General features: G+C 36.8%; 1 protein-coding gene and 1 long non-coding RNA gene across 2 annotated transcripts; both read right to left on the bottom strand.

The window, feature by feature from the left end:
- Positions 1–7196: 7196 nt before the first annotated feature.
- LOC149494096 (uncharacterized) lies at positions 7197–10618 on the bottom strand. Its single transcript, XM_089724951.1, has 5 exons — positions 9905–10618; positions 9620–9863; positions 8301–8572; positions 8100–8231; positions 7197–7946 (listed from the first exon to the last, which is right to left on the bottom strand). Exons 1-5 carry the CDS (start codon positions 10616–10618, stop codon positions 7197–7199), a joined length of 2112 nt encoding a protein of 703 aa, XP_089581077.1.
- A 6390-nt stretch (positions 10619–17008) lies between these two features.
- On the bottom strand, positions 17009–17383 carry LOC149494095 (uncharacterized). The gene is made up of 3 exons (XR_016322052.1): positions 17344–17383; positions 17220–17262; positions 17009–17129 (listed from the first exon to the last, which is right to left on the bottom strand). It is a non-coding gene; the product is annotated as an uncharacterized LOC149494095 (long non-coding RNA).
- Positions 17384–19104: the final 1721 nt, after the last annotated feature.

Below are 19104 nucleotides of genomic sequence, written 5' to 3'. Positions count from 1 at the left end.
GAGGAAGTTTTACCTGCTTCTTTATCATGTTTACATTATTTTATATTGCTATAATTAATTTGACCTATTCAGTTAACATTATGTTCTTCACATTCAAGCACATAATTCATTTAACATTTTCTTTTATATTGTTTTAATTACTCCATTTAAATTCTATATGTCGAGATTCACTTCAGTCAATACCTATTATTGTACTTCGACGCTATTTATCATTTCTATGTCTTACTCTATTTAATTCGTCCAATAAGTCTCTATTTTCCTCAATGTTATATTTAAGTATCTTACAAATTTTATCCTTTTACATTCTTAGTTTCGCCTCGGTTAATTGAGGATTTCTTGTCTAGTATGATTATTTGTCCTAAATCATCCTTTTCTAACCTTTAATTTAATTTAAATTACAATTTCCACTTTTTATTCCCTAACCGTAACATTTCTAGAATTTAATCTATATATTAATTGAAATTATCATTCAACTTCATATTCTATACTATTTATTATTAATTTATCAGTATTAATTTCTATAAGCCTAATTTAGTCCTCGGGATAACAATATGATAAAATAAATCAAACATACAATCATTGTAAATAATTTAAATTCTAAAATCAAATAAATTTTTGACATGCCGACGAAACAATAAAACCAAACAATTAATAGCAACTTCAAAACAATTTCCAATAAGCAAATATGAAAACATTATTCTCAAATCATAGTTCAAATAAACTTTCTTATTGTCTTTAAAAATTCGAATTCTTTTCTAAATCATTTCAAATAATTTTCGAAGCAGTGTCTCTTGTTGAATCATGGTGTACTAGGTGATCAGGCCATTACACCAATTTCCAACTGATCTTCTGCTTCAAAATAGATGGAGGGGATTTAGCAAAACTGAAAATATTTATTTTATAAACGTTAGTTACCTGGACTCTTTTTTTATAATTCACTATTATTTCTGTACTTTTAATTCTCGTCCTAAGTTTCATACAGATTTCCTTTCATCCTCGTGCACGATGCGTCCACCGGCACTAAAATGGAATTCAATCCAGACTACAGCTCCTTTGTTGGTTACGGTCGATCCCAACATAAGAGTTCTCTATTTAATTTCCTATGTTCCGCAATTGATTCCTAAGGCCCAACTTATGCTCTGATACCAACTTTGTCACGACCCATTTCCGTGGGCCGAACCGGCACTAGGACCTGGGTGGGCTTAAGGCCCCCGAAGCCCGTAGTAAGCCTAATTTATTCCAATTCGACATTCTACTCATAATTATGGATTCAGGCCCATTAACTTATTATATATATGCATCCAAAATACAGTCAAAGATTTAAAATGGACTTTCATTATTTATTTACAACCTAACTGGAATATAATTGTGGAACTCTACCTTTACATTTACATCATTATTTCAATTATTAACAGCTTCTATAATTAGTGTTTCAACTCCACAGGGCATTTCTTTCTTCTATTACCTGAAAAAAAATAGGTAGGCAGGGGTGAGCGCCAAACTCAATGAGTAGGGTTAGATAACCCTCTCACCCCATACAATCACACAGATGCTAAAATATTTTTATCTGATCGCCGATTATTTATATGATCATGCAGTGTGTCACACAAATGGCATTACCACAGCAATCACAGTTATTATCACCTTCATATAATCATATCACGTGGAAATTAGTCAGTGGAGTCACCTAAACCCGATGAGCCGTCCTCCCACATGGCTCATCCACTCATATGTGCACCAGGGAGCCAATCCCCCATTCTGGCTAACCGGTATAAGCCTCACACTGCCGGTCCTCTGATTATTTTTCCGATCTTTTTTTATATATATATATATATATAAAATGCCAACAGGAGGCAACCCGGTGGTCTCCATCCAATCTGGATCATCAAGTGCTCACAATAGGAGGCCACCCTGCAGGCTTCAATCAAATCTAGATTATCAGGTGCCAACAACAAGAAGCCATTCTGTGGTTTTCGATAACCGTAACGGTAACGGTAGGTGCACACGGGGGCGCCGATCTCCCATTTACCCGGCTAACAGTAATCATATCAGGATCCATATAACAGTAACGATATATAACTGTAACGATAATCATAATCAGGATCCATATAACTAGGCATGGCCACCAGTTCGGTTCTAATCGGAACCGAACCGGAACCGAACCGTACTGTAGACGAATCGAAACCGGACCGAAACTGGCGGTTCAAAATTTTGAATCGGAACCGGTGGTTTAAAGGTCGGTTAAGATTCATGTGAATGTTAAAAAATGAACCTGAACTGGCCCGGAACTGGCGGTTTCGGTCCGGTTCGAACCGGATTCACAAACAAAATTATTTGTTGCAAATTACAATAATACTTAATTTATAAGAAGTAGTGAAAAAAACATCATCATTTCACTTAATTGATTGGTACTTTGGTAGAAAAAAAAAGAAAAAAAAAGCATCATCATTTCAAGCTATTAGCCGTTTGATTCAAATGAACTATACAAATGAACTATACAATTTACACAAGGTTCAAACTTCAAACGGCTAGTGACATTTAATTTTTTTTATTTTTGGTAAATAAATTTTATTTATTTTTAATCAATTATTTATTTATTTATTTATTATAATTTACTAAATTATCCAAAAATATAATTGTTTTTTTTCTATTATAAGGGACAATTTGGGAAACTACATGCAAATCGCTTTCTAGTCTTAGCTTCAATTGCAAAAGATATTCTTGCCTGTCCAATTTCTACTGTTGCAGTGGAACAAGCTTTTAGTGCGGGTGGACAAATTTTAGATCCAACACGGTCAAGATTATCACCAAATAATGTGGAAATGCAAGAGTGTGTTGACGATTGGACTAGAGCGGCGTTGAGAACTCAATACCAGCAAAATTCAAACGATGATGATGATTCCGACTCATTAACGGGGACTAGTGGCACCGATGACTAAAATTAATTGTAATAATTGGGAGGTTATTTTCCAATGTAATAAAAAAAAAAAACTATGTGGGCTTTGATTTTCTCTAATTTTCAAGAGGTTACGTAGGTAATTAAATTAAAAATTTTCAATTTTAATTTAAATCAAGCCCAAAATAAAAAAAATTATAATTTTCTATATTAGTGAGTTAGCAAAATTTGTAAATTTAATGTAATAATAGTTCTAAGTTAATAGAAGTTTTTGTTTTAACATTTTATAATAATTTATTTAGTTAATAAAATCTAAACATTTTAAAATTATTATTCAATTATGAATTTGGAAATCGGAATCAAAATTTTATTATTTTTTAAAAAATTTGCGTAATGCCGGAACCGTAATTCGAATCGTCGGTTCGCCGGAATCGTGCCGGAACTGAAACCGGAGGTTCAAGGTTCGATTTCAGTTCAAAATTTTAAACATCTCGAACCGGCGGTTCAGTAAACCGAAACAGACGGTTCACTAAACCGGCCATGCCTACATATAACGGTAACGGTCTCACAAACCCATGGTGACCCACGTCATCTCAATTCCACACAAACAAGGCAAAACAATATCATATTCACGGATAATCAAGCAATATTTAATATCAACAAAAAGTGCATCCCAATATGGCAATAATGCATGATAACATTTATCCGTGAATGCATGAATGCAGGCGGATAATACTAGTTATCTACCAACTACTCACAGTTTTTATTGTCCTTTATAGGACTCTCTCTACTACTGCACGCTTCCAGCTTTTGTCTTTATATTCTGGAACATTATACGCATCTAAAACAATAAGAAAATTCTAAATAAGAATTCTAATTCGAAACAAAATATTTTCACATTTATTTATTAGTTTTGGTTACTAGTTACTTAACTGACTTATCAAACTACACTATATATATATATATATATATATATATATATATATATATATATATATATATATATATTGTGTTTTCTTATTTATTTATTTATTCCAATTTATAACCTTTAGATAAAATTTCTAGTTATTCGGTGAGGAATATTTTATAATAATAATAATAATGATATTATAATATTTTATAATACCTAAAGTTTTTAGTCGTCACTACTTATTAAGAATACAACTAATTTAATTCTTCATTAAGTGCTTTACTGAAAATTCGGTAGCATTTCCTCTATAAACTGGACTATCCAAATTTTTGCATAATCCACATGTCAACACATAGCCCATCCATCGAGCAATTCATATTAACTGATCCCGTCCGCCATAACCATCATTCATCCGTCTATTCACTTCACACAGTCCATTATAATTAATTGTTCTATAACTATTTATTTGTTAATAAAATTCCTAAAATTTATTATTAGCTAGGAATTCATATTTCAGTGCCAACCTTATAGGTATAATTAATATTCATGAAATATATCTAATAATATCTAATTTAATTTATTTACTTAATTAAATTCATTAATTAATTAATTTGGGATTTATTCAAAAATTGCGAATTAAGCTTGAGTGTACCGATTGAAAATCAGACGACAGATCCACAACCTACACGAGAAGAGGAAGATTCTGCCTTTTGGTGCCTCGCTGTAGTGTCGCCGGCCGGTCACCGGACCGCCGCCGCCGCCACCGTGCACGGTGGCCGAAAAAGTCAAATCTTCACCAAAATTAACAAACAATATATCATTTTATTCGTTTCGATGAGAGGATCACTAATATGTATTCAAATCAAGGTGGGTATGAACTATTTGGCCGGAAATTGACCGGAAAGGTTCGGTGATACCCATTTTGGGTTTTTCGATTCCGGCTATTACAGTCGACGAGGAGGCCATCAAATGAAAGAGGAAGAAGAGAGGAGTCATTTGGTACTCACCTTGCGCTCTAGACTTGCCTGAAACGGCGTGAATTGCCGGAGAAAGGTGTCACCACGGTGGCCGAAACTTCAAGCTCTTCCCTTTCAAAATAGACACAATTTCAGTTCAAATCTAAGCTATAATCTTCTTCCTTGTGTTGAGTAGATGTTTTTTGAGTATTCGTTTGCCGGATTTGGTGGCCGGAGGACGGAGATCGAAGGAGAGGGAGGAGGAGGAGGAGGAGGAGGTCGTGCCACTGGAGAAGAAAAAGAAAGAAAAAGAAAAGAAAAAGAAGTGGGCCGGTCCGGTTCGATTCGAACCGGTTCGGTCCGATTCAGTGATTTGGTCTCATTTCGTTTGGTTTTCGAGTTTTCCAATTGATTTTCGGATCCTTCGTGTGGTTCTCGACAAATTAAACTAATTTTTAGGTCCGATTTGATTTATTTTGATTATTTTAGTTAGGTTCTATAACATTTCTTCAATTTACTTAATGTTAATATTAATAATCATATATTCGATTTTTTTAAGATAAATTTCGATAATGTGTTTTGGGCTTGAGCCCAACTTTGTAAACTTGGGCTTGAATTGAGGCTATTTTATACTTGCAGTCCACATGATTAAAATTTCTGATTTTTGATTTAATAAAAATTCAAAAGTTTCGAAAATAAAAATTTGGGGTATTACACTTCACTTACATTACATTAATTATATGGGACCTATTTATATATGTATATATTTTAAAATTTAACTCCTTTTTTTTTTTTTTTAAATCACTGATATCTGGACTTTATTATTGAACTGTATAATTCGGTTTGAGGCTTAATCACATTTAAGGCTTTGTGACCCTCTTTACAAGTGCGTTTAATAGTGATCGAACCCAAAAGTTATTTTTATATATCCAACTTACGTTGCAAACTGAGTCATAACTCGTAGATAACTTATTTTCTATTTTGAAAGGGATGGAAGTGGAAAACCAAGTAACACGTATTAAATTAGTCAATAAGACCAATATTTCTTTCATCAATGATCAAAAAGGACAATTATCTTGTCTAAGATGCGTATACTTTGGTTGCCATTCTTTTCAAAAAGTCTTTAGCACATTATCAAATTAATTTTTTTTAAAAAAATTTCTAGAAGAAATCAAACTAAAAATTTCGTTAGAAGGAACTGTATACAGATATGAGATACAGATCAATATGTTTCTATATTTTTTATATAGAAATTTTAATAATAAATCACCTATACAAAAAATAAAAAAGCATAATCTTGATCGAAGAATTTGATCGAGTTGGCAGAGCATAATATTTATGTATCGACAATTGCTTGATTCACTTTGTGGCTATTCATAGCCATGATCTTACTACAAGTCTAATCTGATCACTTTTAAACTTTTTCCTTTTATTAGAGATAATATCTACATTCATAGCTATTATGTAGTTTATAGTGATAGTGATAGTGAATTCTCCTTAACGTAGGAGGTCATGTTCAAATATTATTAATTTTTGGATATTGATTCTTTCAATTTTTATTTTTTTAACATTAAATATATATTTTTTTGAGGGTTAAAGTGATATTATGCATATTAAACACATGCTTAAGGAAGGATTTAATTGAAGTATTAGCTATTAAATACTTAAACTTTTATTTTTGTTATAAAAGTTAGCTTTTATTCAATTTTTGCCGTTAATGACTTAAATTTGCTGTAAATCTAAATAAAAGTTGATAGGACATATGGGTTAATTCGATAAATTTAGAAAGTTTAAAATATGTGTTAATTCGATAATTTTTTTTTTACAAACCCATTTTTTAAATTCTCAATATATGTTTAAAATATAAAAATTTATTTTTAGAGCTTTATTTACTCTTTTAAATTATGCATTTGGGCTTTTTAGCTGCCAAATTAATTTTTATAATTTTATTTTGCTAAAATGACTTGGGATTTTTTTTTTTTTGCCAGAACCACCTACTACCTTTATTCCATAATATTTTATCTCGTCTCACCCCTCAGGGGTTTTACTATAGGGACCTACGTTTTTCCTTGTGCGTGTCAATACAAATTATATATTCCATCCGTCCCAAAAAGATAGTGTTCATTAGGTAGCGATTCGGTGTAATCAGGAAAGTTCGATCATTGAGATAAACTATATAACCCGAAGTTGAAGTTCGATCATTGAGATTTCCTCCCCAATCAGCATCTGAAAACACATGTAAACTCAATGATTTTTGCGGAGTAATCAGGAAAACATAATCATATGTGGCTTTTAAATACCGAAGTAATCTCTTCAAAGCATTCCAATGTTGCTCGGTTGGACATTGCATGAACTGTGAAAGTTTATTGACAGTGTAGCTAATATCAGGCCGGGTCCATGTTAAGTATTGAAGAGCTCCAACAGTTTGTCGATACTATTTTTCTGCAACCGAAGCTTCAGACTGTGTGGCCTTGACAAGAACATCTTTGACTGCCATAGGTGTTATTACAGGTTTGGCACCTTCCATTCCATTTTTCTCAAGTATCTTACGAATGTAATGATGCTGAGAAAGAAATAATCCCTTGGTGGTTGATTCAATATCAATACCCAAGAACAAATGAATCGGCTGTGGATCCTTAAGAGAGAAATTGACTGCCAATATGCTAATAAATTTATCAATGAACTTCCTGCTATTTCCTGTGAGCAAAAGATCATCAACATATACAAGAAAATAGCACAACACATCGTCGTGGTGATAAATGAATAAAGAGTGATCTGTAGTTGCTTGAACAAAACCATTTTGCAAGGCACAACCCTTTAAAGCTTGGTACCATGCGCGCGGAGCTTGACGCAAGCCATATAAAGCTTTCACCAACTTGCAAACATACCCCGGCTTGGTGTTATCAACAAACCCAGGTGGTTGTTGCATGTAAACATCGTCACAAAGAGACCCATGTAAGAACGCATTGTTAACATCTAGCTGCAAAATTGGCCATTTGTTAGTAACCGCAAGTGTTAAAACAATGTGAATAGTGACAGGTTTGAGCACGGGACTAAATGTGTCATCAAAATCAACCCTAGGCCTTTGGCTATAACCCTTAGCCACCAATCGCGCTTTATATTTATCAATGGAACCATCAGCCTTCTTTTTAATCTTGAAAATCCACTTGCAACCCACTAGATTCTAGTTATTTGAAGGAACCAAGACCCACGTCCCATTTTTAGTCAAAGCATTATAATCATCTGACATGGCCTGCCTCCATTCTGGACTTTTCATAGCCTGTGAAACACAAGTTGGCTCTACAGAAATAATAGGATACTTTGTAACATGATGCACCTGTTTTGGTATAAAGATATTATTTTGAGACCGAGTTCGCATAGGATGAGTACGAATAGGAATAGAGGTAGACACTGATGGTTCACTAGAAACTTGAATAATAGACGTGGAAGACACAAGATTAGGCGAAGCCTGATTGTTAGACACAGATGATGGGGAAGACTACAATGGCAAATCCGACTCAACAGGTAGAGACGAAACCATAGAATTAGAGACTGAAGGACCAATAGACTCATGAACAGAAGAAGCAACCGCAGAATTACCCAGACCACTAGTACCCACAGACGTTGAAGAGAATGGTACCGGACTAGAAAGAGGCACAGAATCGGAACAATCATACCACAGATTAGAAGAAGTCTCAGTATCGATCGAAACAGAAGCCCCGGGAAAGGTATCCTCAACAAAAACAACATGTCGCGACACATAAAGCCTAGAACTTTGAACATTATAACACAAATAAGCACTCTGATGATCTGAATAGCCAAGAAACAAACATGGTAAGGACTTCGAATCAAATTTACTTCTAGTATAAGGTCGCAAACATGGATAACATAGACACCCGAACACATGTAACCTAGAATAGTTTGGTGATTTATGAAACAGTTTGGAAAAAGGAGAGGAAAAATTGAGAATGGGTGTTGGCAAGCGATTGATTAAATAAGCCGCAGCCTTGAAAGCGTACGCCCAAAAAGAGGGGGGAAGAGATGCATTATGAAGAAGCGTTAACCCTGTTTCAACAAGATGACGATGTCGCCTTTCAGCAGCACCATTGTGCTAAGGAGTGTATGGAGGAGTCTGTAAATGAGAGATTCCAAATTTTTGAAACAGTGGCCGAAGAGCTAAAAACTCACCCCCACCATTAGTATAAACAGAAACAATTTTTGTTTGAAACATGGTTTCTACCAACCGCTGAAACACCGGAAAAACAAAATAAACATCGGATTTTTGTTTGAGCGGATAAAACCATATGTACTTTGAATAGTGATCAACAAAAATAAGGTAATATTTAAAACCATCAATGGACAGAACAGGCGTAGGACCCTAAAGATCATCATATAGCAGTTGTAAAGGGCTAGAGCTAGATAAAGAAGATTGACCAAAAGCTAATCGATGGCTTTTATTACATTTGCAAGAATTACAATTCAATAACTGAGATGTCGACACAGGTAAATTAAACTTGGAAACAAGATAATGAAAAATTTTTGAAGACGGATGACCTAAACATTGATGCCAGGAGTTGGACGAAGCACGAAGACTGAAATAAACAGCTGGATGGACTTTGGATGGTAGACGATAGAGAAATTTGTCAAGCACTCCCCTTGTGATTATCGTCCCGGTTCGAAGGTCCTTGATAAGAAAACAAGTGGGAAAAAACTCAATAGAAACCCCATTAGTAATACACATTTGAGCAACAAAAATAAGATTTTCTTTGGACCGAGGAACAACCAAAACATCATCCAAAACACAAGGTTTATAAGTAAAAGAAAATTTCTTAGAGCCAACATGTGAAATATTCAAACCTGTGCCATCAGTCAATTGCAATTCGTCCAAGCCTTCATAAGGTGAGTGGAGGGACAGATTCTGCAAATCATTGGTGATATGATGAGAAGCACCAGAATCCATAACCCAGTCAGAAGCAGTAACATTATTAGAACGGGGTTGAGGAAAGTTGCGTTCTCTGAAATAAGGCTTCGCCTTATAACATTGCTTAGCATTATGCCCAGGCCGCTCACATATTTGACACTTAAGGGAACTCGAGTTACCCTGTTTAGAATGCAAAGACACAGAATCAGACCCACTCTTACCAAATTTATGACTGTTGTGTTGCGAAACAGTATCAGAAGTAGCAGAAGAATGATTAGGCTGTCGCGAGTTATACCCTCGGCGAACCTGATTTGCTGTAATCGGATGGACTCATAACTCGAATCAATTTTCTTCAGATAAACCTCATGAGCCAGCAACTTATCTTGAAGTTCATCAAAAGAAATCATCGTATCTCGAACACGCACAGCAGCAGCAATATCTCGAAACTCAGCACCAACTCCATCAAGGACATGAATAACCAAATCGACGTCTGAAATAGGACTGCCACACAAGGAAAGATCATTAGCAATACCTTTGACCATCTGTAAGTACTCTAAAACGGGTTTATTGTCTCTTTTCGCAGTAGACAACCGTTCACGCAGAGATAAAACACGAGTGGCAGATTTGTTAGCAAAGGAGTTTTGAGCCTTCTCCCATGCTTCCGCCGAAGTTTCAGCTTCTGCAACAGTATTCATGGCTGAAAAACTTGTAGATGCAATAATGGCTGCTAGAACTAATTGATCTTGACAAAGCCAAAAATCATAATCTGGATTGACAACTTCCCTATCACCGTCCTTAATTGTAGCAGGAGGACAAGGAAAAGTGCGATTAACATAACCCAGAAGGTTATGACCACGAAGAATGGGCAAGATTTGAGCCCTCCATGTTGGATAGTTTGTAGAAGAAGGTTTGAGAGGAAATTGTGATCCATTCATAGTAATCAAGGTTTTCCTAGAGGAATGAACTGTGTTGGACGTGGAGGCCATAACAATTCAAAGTATAAAAGCGAAAGAGAACTTTCCCAAAGAAGAAGAGAAAAGGATCAGAAAAAAAAAAAAACTAAGAAGAGTTTTTAATGCTCTGATACCATCTAGAAGAATACAGGATGAAGAGGAGTTGTTATTCGTATTGATACTGTAGGCTATTCTCATAATACAAGTGGTTACAACAGATCAGGGCTAAGCATTAATCTAGGAAATACAAATACAAATTCAAAGTATAACAAACTCTTATCTTTTGACAGCTGGCTTAACAAAACCAACGAGAAATTATACATATAAATCTTGGGAAGAAAACAAACTAGGATTACCTGGCTGAGATTAAAAAAAAAACCCTAAGATTCATGATTCAATCATTTAGTTATATTAATTTTAGAGAAGGATTAGTTGTCTTCATCCATAGTAAGTATAAGATTTTTAATTAAGTAATTAATTACCTGCATTTGATCGCCAGCATTGACAACAAAAGCGTTAGGAATGATGGGAACTCTATGCCATTGATCCATCTGAATGTGCTTTAATACCAAGAACTGAGTCTGGTCTTGGACATGTAGGATAGGAATTAAATCTAGCTGCCATTACCTCTTGGTCCTCATATTGTTTCAAGAAGCTATCTTCTTCTAAATTCAATGATCTTGCCATTGCTTTAAGAAGAAGCTCCACCGTGTTCTTCATTTTTACTGAACATTCATCCAGTATTTCTTAAAAGGGAAAGTATGATTGTATTTGTTATTGAATACGTTACACAGAGGCTTGTTAAATACAAGAGAAATAGAAGTAGATAAGGACTGCAAAACTAACTCTATCTAAAATACAGATAGTATTTATAAAATACAACAAACAGACTTGTGTACTTATCTCATCCTTGTGGAGTTCCGTTACTCCCCCGCAAGATGGTGGACCCATTGGAGACACCAATCTTGGTTCTGTTTAACGCAAAAACAGTCTTTGCCTGAGGCTTAGTAAGAACATCAGCTAGCTGATCTTGAGCTGATACATGACTAATGCGAAGCTTCTTCTTTTGAACAAGATCACGCACGAAATGAATATCAATTTCAATGTGTTTCATTCGTGAGTGGTAAACGGGGTTTTGGCAGACATAGGTGGTTGATATTTTATCACAATAAATTACCGGAACTTGAACTGAAGACAACACACCAAGTTCAGTTAGTAAGGAACTAACCCACATTACTTCAGACGCAGTGGAGGCCACTGCCCGATACTCAGCCTCAGTTGATGAGCGGGCAACTGATTTCTGCTTGCGAGAAGCCCACGAAATTGGAACATTGCCAAGATACAGAATATACCCAGTTGTAGATGACCGATCCAATGGATCACCTGCCCAATCGGTATCGGAAAAAGCATGAAAATGAAAAGCAGACTGTGGTGTGATTTTAATTCCATAATCAATCGTAGATTTTAGGTAACGTAACAGTCGCTTGAAGGCTTCCCAATGAGCTGATGAAGGACTCTGCATAAACTGAGAAAGTTTGTTTACTGCATAGCAAATATCAGGCCTTGTCCAAGTCAAATACTATAAGGCCCCTACCAACTTCCTGTACTCTGTAGCATTTACACCTTTACCGGTCACATTTTTTAGGAGAGTGGTAGTTGTCGCAAATGGAGTGGATATTGGTTTGACGACCTCCATGCGAGCTGCAACAAGTAATTTCCTTATATAATGATGCTGGCTCATGAACATTCCACTTGCTGTTGTGTGAATATCAATACCCAAAAAGAAATTCAACTTCTGTGGGTCTTTCAAAGAAAACTTGGACCCCAACGCAGAAATAAAAAGATGTATCAACTCATTGCAATTACCGGTTAGCAAAAGATCATCGACGTATACAAGAAAGAAGCAAGTTTTGGCACCTCTCTGCAGTATGAAGAGTGAATGATCACTTTTTGATTGGACAAACCCAAACTGAACAGCACAATTGCGCAATGCTTGATACCATGCTCTAGGCGCTTGACGAAGTCCGTAAAGCGCTTTAACAAGTTTACAGACATAATGTGGCTTTTCGGAATCTATAAAACCTGGTGGTTGCTGCATGTACACATTCTCAGAGAGAGGACCGTGTAAAAATGCATTGTTTACATCCAGTTGATAGACATTCCACCGCTTGGATACTGCCATAGTCAAGATTACCCGAATGGTTGTGGGCTTTAATACAGGACTGAAGTTATCTTCAAAATCAATACCAGGTCGTTGAGTGTAACCCTTCGCAACCAGACGAGCTTTATATTTTGCCACTGTACCATCTGGGGTTCGTTTAACTCGAAAAATCCATTTGCATCCAACAAGATTTTGACCTGCAGCTGGTGGAACAAGAACCCAAGTGCCATTAGTAATTAAAGCATCAAATTCAACATTCATAGCCTGCCTCCATTTCGGAAGTTTCAGAACTTGAGTAACTCTAGTTGGTTCAATAGTTGCGGGTAGAGGATGTTTAGTGACTGTGTGGAGAACTTTGGGTTTATAAATGTTATTTTGGGAGCGTGTGACCATGGGATGAGTTCTTTGAGGCGGTGGTTCGGTTGATTGTGTGTGAGATGAGGAATCGGAACATGTCACGGATTGATGAGACTCTACAGAGACAGACATAGGAGAAGACACAGGAACTGAAGACAACGAAGCTGATGTTGCCATAGAAGACGAATCAGACGATGAAGAAGACTCAGAAATAGGCTCGGTTGAATGCGACATAGATGAATTGGGTGAAAAAGGAACAATTGTTGTGATCTGTGTTTCGTTAGATCGGGAATTAGTGTTCTGAAAATCCCCTTGGCGGGAAAATGGCATCGTACCAGATGGAGAGGATGGAAACGGCACCGCATGAATTAAAGGTTGACTTTCAACATTGTACCAGGACTCATTCGAATGAGAAGGCTCCAGGTTTGACTTTTGACCAGGAAATTGGTCTTCAATGAAAACTACATGCCTGGAAACAAACAACTTATTAGAATTGTAATCAAAACACAGATATGCACTTTGATGTGAAGAATATCCCAAAAATAGACATGGTTTAGAACGCTGATCAAATTTATTATGAGTATAGGGACGTAAATACGGGTAACACAAACAACCAAAGACCTTTAACCGAGTATAATTTGGAACTTGCTTAAACAATTGAAAATAAGGAGAAGACATATTAAGAACAGGTGTTGGCAGTCGATTTATTAAATAAGCTGCCGTCTGAAAAGCAAATGACCAAAAACGTGACGGAAGACCTGCAGATTAAAGAAGAGTTAATCCAGTTTCGACAAGATGGCGATGACGCCGTTCCGCTGCTCCATTATGTTGAGGAGTATGCGGAGGCGTTTGAAGATGACTGATTCCATGGTGTTGAAAAACCAATTTAAGCGCAATAAACTCTCCTCCTCCATCTGTATACTTGGACTTGATTTTTGTTTGAAACTTATTTTCAACCAATTTTTGAAAGATTGGAAAAACTAAAGCAACATCAGACTTAGCCTTTAAAGGATAAAACCAAATATACTTTGAGAAATGATCAATGAAAATTAAATAATAACTATAACCTTCAAAGGAAGAAACTGGGGCAGGACCCCAAAGATCCGAATACAGTAACTCTAAAGGACGCGAACTAGTAAGCGAAGAAACACCAAAAGCGAGTCGATGACTCTTATTACATTGACACGAATTACAATTGAAAGACAATGCAGAAGACTTAGACAAATTAAATTTGGACAGAACAAAACCATAAACTTTTGCAGCTGGATGACCCAATCGTTGATGCCAAAGAGACACGGAATCACGAATACTGAAATACGCAGCAACCTTAGAATGACTTTTGGATACTGACGACAACCGATACAGAGAGTCTTTAATTTGGCCTCTTATTATTATCTCCCCCGTGAACAGGTCCTTAACAACAAAACAATCAAAGAAAAATTCAATCGAAACATTATTCTGAAGACAAAAGTCAGAAACAGAGATTAGATTTTCTTTTGACTTTGGAACACATAAAATATTATTAAGGGAACAAGATTTGGTAGGAAAGGTTAAAACTTTTGAACCAACATGAGTTATTCTCAAACCTGAACCATCCGTTAGGTGTAGCTCATCAAGCCCATCATACGGCACATGAATTGACAGATTTTGAAGATCATTAGCCACATGGTGAGAAGAACCAGTATCAAGAACCCAGCTCGTCGAATCAGAAGCAGAAACTTGATTTGCTCGTGGAGGCTGTGGAAAATTGTTCTTAAAGAAATCCTTTGCTTTAAAACACTTTTTAGCAATATATCCTGGCCGTTCACAGATTTGGCATAAGACTTTTGAATTACCACGCCTTCCATTAGACTGAGAACCTGACGGAATCACATAAGAATTATCAGCACTACCATGATCCGATCGATTAAATTGCCGCTGATTAGAACTAGACCCAGCATTACGACGAACATAATTAGCTACAATAGGAACAGTAGAGTCATTCTGCTTCAAAAATTCTTCATGAGCAAGGAGTTTATCCTCCAATTCAGCAAAGGTTATAATGGAATCTCGTGCACGAACTGCTGCTGCAATATCCCGGAAGTCAGATCCAATACCATTAAGCGTGTTAATAACCAACACTACAAAAAAAATGCCCTTTTGCGACCGACCAATCGGTGGCAAATTGGCTCATATCGGTCGCTAATATGCCTTAGCGACCGACATATGTCGGTCGTAAAAAGCCTGGTCGCAAATAAATTTTGCGACCGATGAGACAATCGGTCGCAAATTTGCGACCGATATAATCGGTCGCAAAATTGAAAAATCGGTCGCAATTTTTGGTCGTCGTTTAATTGGAAATTCACTCGCAAATTTGGTCGCAGAAAGTCGGTCGAAATTTTTTTATATCGGTCGTAACTTGGTCGCAAATTGTAAATTCAAAATTTTAATTTTTGGTATCAAATCGGTCGCAAAAATGAAAAAAAAAACAAAAAAAATTAATTATTATTATGAAACCAAAATTTTTCCGCACCTGTGAAAGTTGACATAAATACATATATATCACACACGCAATTCAAGAACAATATAAAAATGTAATTTTTATTGTACTAAACAAATTAAAATATGAAAATACAAAAGAAAAACTAAAAAGGTCCAAAATCAAATCTATGCTGCTGCTCATCTGCAGCATCCGATGTCGGATCGCCGGGAGGAGTACCTGCTGGATGTGATGGAGCGCCAGGAGGGGTGACCAATGTATCGTCTGCAGCATCGAGATCAGGAGACGGTAGTGGCTGCTGCTGAGACGTCGAAACATGTCGGTCTGTAGCAGGCGCAGGATCAGAGGAAGAAGTAGCAGCACGGTGGTCACCGGATAGCCGCATCACATGCGCTCTAAGCTCTGCAATCTGTCTCTGCTGATCAGCAAGTTGAGCCCGTATATCATCATCATAGTGCGAGTCAGTGTGCTCGGGCTGTGGTACTGCGCTGGCTGTAGAAGCGTGAGCTGCTGAGCCGCAGTAAAACTGTGATGCCTGAGACCCGATGCCGTATACCTTCCTCTTCTTCTCGCCTCCTACAGCCTCGAGATAAAGCGCTACCTCGTCGATTCTTGACTTAGCTTCGGATTCATCAGTCTTAGAAGTAACAATATGCTCCCGAGCTGTAGTATAGTTCTCCTGAAAATAAAAAATTAATTAATCAATGCAATTGCAAGCTTTATTATATTGAACTTTGTACATCTTTGCAATGATTAGAGGGTAAATGTAAATATTATTCATTGTTACTTACATTGACGCTCAGCGCACGTCTGTCGACAAACGTATTACGATCGTGGTCCTTCGTGTGAGTGTATGTAAACACCTCAATCGGTGTGGGCTCACGACCTAATTCTTTAGCCTGTAATGAATTTTTATGCATGATATATTAATATATATAGTGTCCTTTCATTAAACATCAGTTTCTTGTAAAGGGACTAGTTCACTTACTAATAATCGAGCTGTCTCTATAGCAGATATAGATCCGCCTGTGTGTTGCAAAGGTCCTGCTCCATCACCGCCAGTCTCACTGCGCCTGTTTTGTGCAAATATCTCTCGCTTTCTCTTGAATGCAGGATCCTCCCAAGCCTTTTGCCAGCTCTCCCATATCTCCTGAGACACGCACTGCTGCTTCTTACTGCTTCTTCTCATCCTATAGGTGAAGTCAACATATCGATCGGCGCATATCTTCTCCCAGGCTACTTTTAGCATAGCCGTAATGCGTCCCATATGAAATGTTTCTGCAAAAAAATGAAATATAGCGTTTCAACAGTAAGGATGTATCTTGAATTGTAAACATTGAATGATGATATAACTTAAACCAAAGAGTACCTGGAACTCCTCCCAATAAAAGTCTCTCGCCTCTTGTGGTACGGCATCCCATGTGTATCCTTCTTTATGCAGCTGTAGCTTGATTATCTTCAAAATTTGCCTCGCTGCTCGAGAAGATGGATATATGCTGAAAAAAAAACAGTAGTGAAATATAATTACACGAAAGCATCACAATCTGAACAAAATATGCCTGCGGAAAATTTGAATAAGTACTTACTGTCCCGCTACCAAACTGAGGGTGATACGTGGATCTGATGAAGCTGCAAAAGAAGTGACAAATGTTATAAATTTTTAGATAATTAATATATAATTAAAATGACAGTTATGACATTTATGATTACCTTGCACAATAGGTGACTGTGCAGCTGGTGGAGTCTGTACTAGTCCAAAAACGGGGGTAGAAGAGGAAGGAGCAGAAGAGAAAGGAGCAAAAGGCTGTGATGGCGGCAGTACTGGACGCTGAGTAGAGGATGAAGCCCCAGACGTACCTGAAGAAGGATGTGATGGCGGCAGTACTGGTCGCTGAGCAGATGACGAAGCCCCAGACGTACCTGACGAAGGATGAGGGATCGACCCTCCTCGTCCATGGGCACTGCGTCCAAGGCCACGACCTCCACGCGAACCACTACCGGACGCATCAGAATCAAACGCTCTGCCTCTAGCCATCTGTACTGCAGATATCAGAACCTAGATAAAATGAATTTATACAATTATATGAATTGTGGAACATGTGGTAAATATGAGTAAAGAAAGTTAATACCATTGAAATTCTTCATTAATAATATTAATTAGATATACATTTATGAATTTTTAATAGTAAAACTGCTCTAAGTTTTAAGTGTCTTCAATATCATCTGCTTCTTCCTCCTCGTCATCAGCTTCCTCTTCTTCATATTCGTCTTCTGAGGTACCCATGATGATTTGATCTTCTTCCTCTTCATCATCTGATGCTCCTATTTCAACATAAGATCGACTTTCATCATCCAATCTATCTGTTAAATCTTCAACAACTTGCATCGGTAGCGTTTCAACCCTAACTTCTTGAAATGGCTCCGATACTGCGAGTGAAGCAGATTGTTTGGTTTCAAGTGCATGAACAACTGATCTAACCTTGATTTTACACACTGCCATCCAATTGCATCGGTCTCGTTTAAACGATGGATATGGGACATAGTACACCTGTGCAGCTTGCATTGCCAATACAAAAGGTTCATACTTTGTATATCTTCTTCTTTGATTAATATCTACCAGATTATACTTAGGATGAACCTTTATGCCAATGTTTGGTGTAGGATCAAACCATTCACATTTGAATAAGATTGTGCACTTCATTGGTAGGCCTGGATATTCTAACTCCAAAACCTCAACCAATTTCCCATAAAAATTGTTTGACACATCACTGTAATTTGATCCCTTTATGCACACACCGCTGTTCATTGTCTTTCTGCTTCTCCCATAACCCTCAGTGTGAAACTTGTAACCATTTACAAAGTAGCCATAGTAGGCATTAGCAACCGGTAATGGCCCCTTTGCCAGATCCGTAATAAATCTGTTACGGATATCGATTCCCGAGCTTCGAGCCTATGGGAAATAGTAATGAAATGAGTGAGATTTAATAAATGTACATTCCATGTTGTGTACATTGAAAGTAACTTACATAATATTTGAACCATTCTGCAAATTCGGTGTCCAGCTTTGCATCAACTGCAGTATCAGTCAAATTGGGATATTGAAGCCGCAAAAGATTGATATATTTCCTATTTATCAACGAACCAAATTAGCATAAGTATGATTTAACATCCGTTTACAAAGTTTAGACTGTTTACATTATTTATACTTACTGTACATATGGTGTGATCTCTTCGCAATTCAATAAAATATAGATTTGAGCCGCTTGTATCTCTGCATCAGTCAATCGTCTTTTTTTTTATTTACCAATCGTACGCCCAGGATAGGTGAAATTTTTTAGATTTCCTTCAAACTCAGATTGTACGCGATCTCCTCCGTCATCGTTACGTGGCACTCTCCGATGCTTGGTAAAAACATGTTGGTCAAAGTAGTGTGAACAGAATGTGGAAGCTTCTTCCACCAAATATGCATTG

This window comes from Jatropha curcas, chromosome 8 (genome assembly GCF_041381405.1).
Source record: "Jatropha curcas cultivar XTBG-Jc1 chromosome 8, XTBG_Jcur_1.0, whole genome shotgun sequence".
Classification (NCBI taxonomy): domain Eukaryota; kingdom Viridiplantae; phylum Streptophyta; class Magnoliopsida; order Malpighiales; family Euphorbiaceae; genus Jatropha; species Jatropha curcas.
Note: the sequence above shows the minus strand (reverse complement) of the source record. Positions and strands in the feature narration are given on the sequence as shown.

Excerpts from the sequence above, each read along its gene's own strand:
- LOC149494096 (XM_089724951.1), bottom strand. The coding sequence starts at position 10,618 with ATGAATGGATCACAATTTCCTCTCAAACCTTCTTCTACAAACTATCCA. Across the intron at positions 8,232-8,300 it reads CTTCAGTCTCTAATTCTATG|GCTTCGCCTAATCTTGTGTC; the intron begins GTTTCGTCTCTA and ends TCTAACAATCAG. Across the intron at positions 7,947-8,099 it reads ATATCTTTATACCAAAACAG|AATCTAGTGGGTTGCAAGTG; the intron begins GTGCATCATGTT and ends TCAAATAACTAG.